The 7,569-nt window shown below is 37.4% G+C and overlaps 2 protein-coding genes across 2 annotated transcripts in view; one reads left to right on the forward strand and one right to left on the reverse strand.

Moving 5' to 3' along the window:
- The first annotated feature begins 1,439 nt into the window (after window positions 1-1,439).
- On the forward strand, window positions 1,440-2,529 carry LOC132165618 (2-hydroxyisoflavanone dehydratase-like). The gene has a single exon (XM_059576257.1). It carries the CDS (start codon window positions 1,490-1,492, stop codon window positions 2,393-2,395), a length of 906 nt encoding a protein of 301 aa, XP_059432240.1. The 5' UTR covers window positions 1,440-1,489; the 3' UTR covers window positions 2,396-2,529.
- Window positions 2,530-5,846: 3,317 nt separating this feature from the next.
- Window positions 5,847-7,569, reverse strand: part of LOC132168514 (zinc finger BED domain-containing protein RICESLEEPER 2-like) — a 4,808-nt gene continuing 3,085 nt past the window's right edge. The window contains exon 4 of the mRNA XM_059579510.1: window positions 5,847-5,909. Coding sequence (XP_059435493.1) covers window positions 5,847-5,909 — 63 coding nt within the window. The remainder of the gene's footprint in view (window positions 5,910-7,569) is intronic.

Below are 7,569 nucleotides of genomic sequence, written 5' to 3' on the forward strand. Positions count from 1 at the left end.
AACTTCGGGTCGAGCTTAATCGAGCAGGTAGCGAGCGAGCTGTCGAGTGTATCGGCTGATTTACAGCCCTACTGAAAATCTCTAATTTCCCACTTAAGTCCGGTTTTGACTCTTGAGACTTTTTTTAAAAAAAAAAACATAATTTTTTTTTTTTTAATTTAACTCTAAATGAGAGGAGCTTTGTCTCGAAATTTTATCATTTAAAGACCCACAACATACCCAAAAATTACCGCAATTCAAAATAGTTAGAGACCTTAGAGGTCCCACATAGTTCCTATGGTTCCGTTTAACCAAAATTCTTATTTTTACCTTTGCTCCTCATAAAAATCATAATTCTTCGGTGTCTAAAATTATGAAACCACTTATATCTTTATCTAATTATTCTCATCTTCTTTCAAGTTAAGTCATTTACCCAATTCAATATAATTTTTTTAAAAAAAAAAAAAAAAAAATTTGCAAATGCTCATCATCTTTTTTCTACCCAATTCACTATAAATCTAGAAAAATTGCAAATTCTCTTTTTTTAGGGCTATTTAGCCGTATAAAACTAAATAGGAGAATATGGCTTTATAAAATATCATTAATATAAAAGTAATTGAATTCTTTTAACAACAATTGTTATACCGACAAGTCATGTCCACTGTTTTTAAGGTTGAACAATGAGGTGAGAATTTCGGTTGGTTATGACTATTAGATGAAACTAACCGTCAGAGATTCAGAAGTCAGAACCCACGTTTTCCATTAAATAATTCTAACACTTGTCCTCACACTCAAAAAAAATTAAATGAGTATCTTCGTGATTGATTCGTGTTAATTATTTTAATTTTTAGGGGTAATTTTGATTACTCATAAAGTTATGCCATTTTTACAAACTTTTTTTAATGTTTAAAGTCTCTCACTGTATCGAATTTTAATTTTTTTTTATTTTTTCTCCTCCGTTAAAATTTTCAATTAAATCATAACGAAAAAGTGTGAAATTATTAAAATACTTTTACTGAAATTACTTGTTCCACAATATGTAAAGGAAGGTAAAAAATTGAAGAAAATTAAAGTTCGATACATCAAAGTGAGAGACTTTAAATATTAAAAAAATATTTAAAAAAAACACGTAATTTTATGAGAGTAAGTGAAATTACCCTTAATTTTTATTAATGTTTTTTGGGACAGAATCGAAATTGAGAAAATATCTGTAATTTTTACTGTTTATATCGTTTCTATGCTGCTCCTAATGGGTAAGGGCACGGTTGATATTACAATTCCATAGACAAAAATACAAATTTAAAATAAATTGTTTGATATTGCGTTTTTAAAAACTAGACGTTTGAAAGCCCAAAATCGAGGTCTCTTTTTTAAAACGCATAACTTTAATGACTAAACGCACAACTTTATTTCCCTTGATCTCTCTCCCACCTAATATATAAAACAAACAAAGAAACCCTCACTCTCAGTCTCACCACAAAAGCCAGAGCACTACTCTTTCCTTCTTTCAATGGCCTCCAGTGACTCAGAAACCACCCACAAGTTCCATTTCTTCGATGTATACAAAGATGGCCATGTGGTGCTACACCGCCCCTTCACTGAGAAAATCCCAGCCTACGATGACCCGCTCACCGGTGTCCGATCAAAAGACGTCATCATCTCATCGGACCCCCCGGTATCCGCCCGTATCTTTCTACCCAAATCTGCTGACCCGACCCAGAAACTCCCTCTCCTATTCTACGTGCACGGCGGTGGCTTCTGCATGCAATCCGCTTTCTCTGCCCAGTACCATGATTTCGTCAAGACAATCGTCGCCGAAGCTAATGTCGTCGCCGTCTCGGTCGAGTACGGCCTATTCCCGACCCGACCAATACCCGCTTGTTACGAGGACTCCTGGGCCGGGCTCCAGTGGGTCGCATCCCACAGTAATGGAAACGGACCCGAGCCATGGCTGAACGATCATGCAGATTTTCAACGAGTTTATGTCGGCGGAGATAGTGCCGGAGGGAACATATCACATACTTTGGCGTTTCGGGCCGGGTCTATCGGGTTACCCGGAGTGAAGTTGGTTGGGGCGGTACTGGTTCACCCGTATTTTGGAGGAACGGAAGATGATCACATGTGGCTGTACATGTGTCCGACAAACAGTGGGTTGGAGGATCCTAGGATGAAGCCGAATGCTGGGGATCTAGCCAAGTTGGGGTGCGAGAGGGTGTTGGTTTTTGTGGCTGAGAAGGACCATTTGATGGATCCGGGTAAGCGGTACTACGAAGAATTGAAGAAAAGTGGGTGGGCAGGATCCGTGGAGATTGTAGAGAATTTAGGGGAGGAGCACTGCTTCCATTTGTTCAACCCCAAATATGAAAAGGCTGTGGATTTGATTAAAAAATTCATTTCTTTTGTTAAACAAGATTAGATAGATGCTATTTGGTCTTTAGCTTTGATGGTTTATGTAACCTTCATGAAATAAAAGGTAATTTTCAAATTTCGCAATATAGGAATATATTGTATGTTGCCGAAATTACAATAAAGTTTGTTCTGCTTCGTGTCGGTTTGTTGTATATTTTTGTTGGGACTGTGTCCGGTCAAACGGTTTTCAAGGAGTAGCTCAATCAACTATAAACTATGCCTCATAAAGCAGAAATTATTAGTTCGAATATACTCTCTCTTTTCCTTTTGTGGACATGAAAAAAAGGAATTTGACGATCGATAGCAAGTCTGCTTCAGGAAGGCCAGGAGCCCAAGAATAGCCCTCGATGGCTAAGAAAACCTTGGAGGCTGAAAGGGCTTCCATTGCAGGTGGGTCTGAAGGGCCACAGGCCCACATCCCAACAATTTTTATTTAATTTCAAAACAGTAGAGTTCAACCATGACTAGTGACGACAATCACGTTCTAGGAACAAAGGAAAATAAAAAGAATTTAAGAAGCTAGCTTGGATTATGATTTGAAAATTACTTTCACCACAACTAAAATTATATTCCTTTAGACCGTAAAATCAGATTTATTGTATAATTGGCATAAGATAAGAGAAAGACATCAATTCATACCTTACACGTAATTCCATATATAAACCTATGCATCTTTTTTGTTTAAGTGTAACATAATCTGAAAAGAACAAAAGTGTTTGATACTTGTCTGCACGCAAGTATCAAACACTTCGGTTCTTTTCAGCTTATGTTCATGTGAGATGTTGGAGCTGCTGGGGTGCTTGTAAAATTTTTGAAAGGAAGACAATGATGGAAATGGATAGAAATTTATCAATTGAACGTGTGATTGTGTCTCTTTAGGAGTTAAGAAAAATAAAGATTTCTCCTTGGAGTTTCCCTGAAGTGTGATTGTGTCTATATATATACACACACATACTAAAAACACAAAAGCATAAAAGAGTTGGGGCATGCAACCCAACAATAAGCCCAGTAACAAATACTATAAACAAAAATAAAAAGATAATGCATCAAATGCATGATGCGGCCCCGGTACAAACACCAAGAAAAGTGGCTGCCAATAATGACGGTTAAACAAGGCACGGGCAGAGCATGACTAGCTAGCGCGAGACCCTTCAACTCTATCCTAACTCTTAAAGCAGGGAACGTATATAGGGGCATGACTCTCAAGAAACCCTTTTAACCCTACTCAAACACTTATTGGGTAACAACTATAGCTGAAACGTAGAAACAAAGAGAAGACGAAAAAAAAATAAAATAAAATAAAACAACAACAACATAGTGAAGGAAGGTTGGCGCGTGCAAGCCACTTGCTGGTGCATGAAGACCATGCAACAACAATGGTAATCGGGAGGCAGGAGACTAACATCAACGGCGGTATATAACTGAGGGGAGGAACATAGGCATCACGAGCAGCGTAAGGCTATCTACGCGGCGGCACGTGTAAGACACGCTCCAGCAAATAGGATCTATTTGTGAGCGCATGTTCGTCAAACAGAGATGAGGCTGGCAGCAATGGAAGGTAGAGAGACCTAGAAGCACAATGGAGTGGTGCGTATGAGGGTGAACCTTCCTAAAGTTAAAAGATCTAATTTTAAAAACACTCAAATCCAAAACTTCAAAAATGAGGTTGGAGGAGGATCCGGTAGCCTGTAGGAGCTAAACGTGAAAAAAAACAAAAAAAAAAAATGTAAAATGAAAAGAGAGAAAAAGAGAAGAGGGTAGAAGATCAAGAGATACGCTCTTCGGATTAATAGATCGTCAAAGGCGATAAATAGAGCCTTAAAAGAGGCAAAAAGCTTGAAAAGTGAGGGGGGGAAGAGAAAGTTGGGAGAGTAGAAAGGGAGGGTGTAGGAGGGGAGCAAAGGAAAGTTTCCCTCCTCCCATGGCAGCATCGTTGAAGGGCTTCTTGGTGTCTTTCTCATTTCAGGTATTGGACATAGAATGACGTGAATGATGCTTTTCTTTACTCATTTTCCATGATTCAGTTAAAAAAAAAAGAAGAAAAATTCATGTGTAAAGACACAAAGGACATGAGTGTGAATTAAAACATGAATTCTCACTTTTCACACTCCATGCAATCAAGTAACCAAAACCATTCAATCAAAAAAATTACAATGAAGGACTTGTAGAGCTTGTCATTAACTATCACTTAAAATCCACTACTCAAGGAGCTTATAAGAGACTCCTTTGGAGAGGTCATCGCAGCAAGGAGCTTGACAATCCAGACTAAACAACCACCAGTTATAGGGGAAGCCATGGGAGCAGTTTATGCAGCAGAATTTGGACGTGACACAGGTGTTCAAGATGTAATTTTGGAAGGGGATTCTCTGATTGTGGTTAAAGCGCTTCAAGCTGAGACGGAAGACTTGAGTCCTTACGGATACCTCATAGATGATGCTAGAATGCTTCTCCGACATTTTCGAACGGCTCAAGTCAGACATGTGAAGAGAAATTCTAATAAAGCTGCCCATGGTTTAGCTAAAGAAGCAGTTAGAAAGTGTATTGATAATATATGGATGGAGGAGATGCCTCCATGTATTTCTGATATACTTGCTATAGAGCGTGCAGCTCTTGTAATTTAGAGTTTTTGAAGCTCTGGATTTTCCCATTAATGATAAATTCTCAACATTTTTCAAAAAAAAAAAAAAAAAAAAAATCCACTACTCAATTGCAAAGTGAAGTGGAATAGAATTCTCTTGATAGTATTAATTATAAGAAATTCCATTTAAAGTATGTCCCTTTATGTCACATATATTATTGTAATTATAAAATTACGGTGTTCAATAATTTAGTCCAATTAAAGCTTATTGTGTAAATCAAATATTCTGAATTAAATTACTGATTTAATTCTTGTGGAACAAGTATTTGATTTCAATCAAATATTCTGAATTAAATCACTGATTTAATTCTTGTGGAACAAGTATTTGATTTCATTAAAGATTTTATTTTTGTGGAATCAATTAGTTGTATTGATTTGATTTTTATTCCTTGATGGGAGGAATAATTAAGGTAACAGCTCTAATTGAGGGTCCCCTGACCTACCTATAAATAAGGCCTGTGTATTCCATCAATTGGCACTCACTGGTAGGCATAGGTCAGAAGAACCTCTCAATATTTTTTAGTTTTTAGTTTGGTTGTTGTGGAGTCGTTCTTCAAGTCACTTAAGCAAAGCAATGGCCGGAGGTACATATATATTAAACTATTTCCGCTGCTAATGTTATTGTTAATTAGCATTTAATATATATTGAATTCTTACATGTGGTATCAGAGCCTTCTCTAGGCCATATTTGCTTAGTCTAGTTTTAATATGTCTGCTGTTAATATTTTATTTTGTTTCGATAATATTTTATTTTTGGTTTTTGTGATTATCGAAACAAAACGAGAGACCCACGGTTATTGAAACTGAGAACCATTTGTTCTCAACCACCATGAGACCCAAAAGGGTTCTGCCCGTTCTTGGCCAAAGAGCCTGAGCCTTGTGACTAGTGCAGCGAAGTCACGTAAATGGTTCCTAGAGCTCAGAAGGCTTGCGTGAGGCTGCCGATGTGTTTGTTTACACAGAAAAGCGGGACAGCAAGCATGAACGAAGCCGCTACTCAGATTCGTTCGATCCCCTACTCAGGTTACACGCTTGCCGCATACAGTGAATGGAGGAAACCCCATACGGGGCCGCCTGTGATGGACAAAACCGGCGCCTACACGAGCTGCCGATTTCTGGCCGGAACGGCGGCCATTTCACCGGGGCTACCAAAAAAAAAAAAAAAAAAACAGCCGGCAGCCCCACACGGGGTGCCTTTCGTTTTTTGGCCGTTTGCGCATCAGGGAGCGGCTAAGCATGGCTGGCGCATCAAGGAACCGGCGCCGATGGCTGGAGAATGGGGAAGGGGGAGAGGTGGCGGTTAAAGGGGGGTTTGAGGTCTTGTTATTCGGGTAGGGTTTTCAAACCCATAAGGAAACCGGGTCTAGTGGTTTTGGGCCATTGGGTATGGGCTTTATTTACCCAAACCCAATTCAGTTAAAAAAAAAATGGTTTATTAAGTGGGCTAACCCGATTGGGCCAACCCAATACAGAAACCAAAGGCTGACCCAATAAGGAAGCCCAACCCGATAACCCATTCAGTTTTTTTTTAAAAAAAAAAAGGGGGAGAAACAAGTTTTGGGCTTATTAGGTTTAGAACTTGGGTTCTTAAGGTATAAAGGGCCTAAGGTCACTTCAAGACCATTAGGCTATTCAGATTATTATGCTTTTATGTTGCATTTTTATTCGTCTTATGATTTAAATTGTTCAGTATTAAATTATTGTTTCTTTAATGCATGAACTTAAGGATATATTTATTCTTTTAATTGTTTAAATATAAATTGTTTGATGCCTAGACCTGAGAATAATTAACTAAGCCTCATGTGTTGGTGAATGTTTATGGTACTATCCAAAATTGCAATCGGAAAGCTCTGGCAAGGTAAGTCTTGGGACTTAAGTGTGCCGTTGTGCGCCCCCTCACTTATCTGGGACACTATCCGGTTGTACTTTGGAAAAATACTGTTTACCCACTAAATGATGGTTTTGTCTTTTATTCTTGGGAACTTTATTTGTGGCATCTATACAGTTATTGGATGTTAATGAAGTAGTGATTATCATAATAATTTTGGGAGAGCCACAGCATCCCGATTTTATAATGATAATTGCATCAAGATCATATATGTGAACTTCATAAGGAAAATTAACATCATGTTGTAATAAATTCATAAATTTAATTACTAATCCCCACAGGGACGTTATTATTTTTATGATTTAATTAGAATAAGATAATAAATTTAACTTTAAAAATAAAATTTCTCTTAGGCCCACAGGTACGGAGAATTTTATTTATTAATGTTAAATTTATTAGTCCTATTAAAGAGTAAATTTCATGCGTGATGCAACCTTTGCCCACAGGTAGGTTGAAATTTACTATTAAATTAGCATTGGTTAATTTAAATAAATTCGATGTTAATGAAGTCGTAATTGTCATAATAATTTTTGGGAGAGCCACAGCATCCCGATTTTATAATGATAATTGCATCAAGATTATATATATGAACTTCATAAAAAAAATTAACATCGTGTTGTAATTAATTCATAAATTTAATTTGCCAATCCCCACA

Source organism: Corylus avellana, chromosome ca1, assembly GCF_901000735.1.
Source record: "Corylus avellana chromosome ca1, CavTom2PMs-1.0".
NCBI classification, from domain to species: domain Eukaryota; kingdom Viridiplantae; phylum Streptophyta; class Magnoliopsida; order Fagales; family Betulaceae; genus Corylus; species Corylus avellana.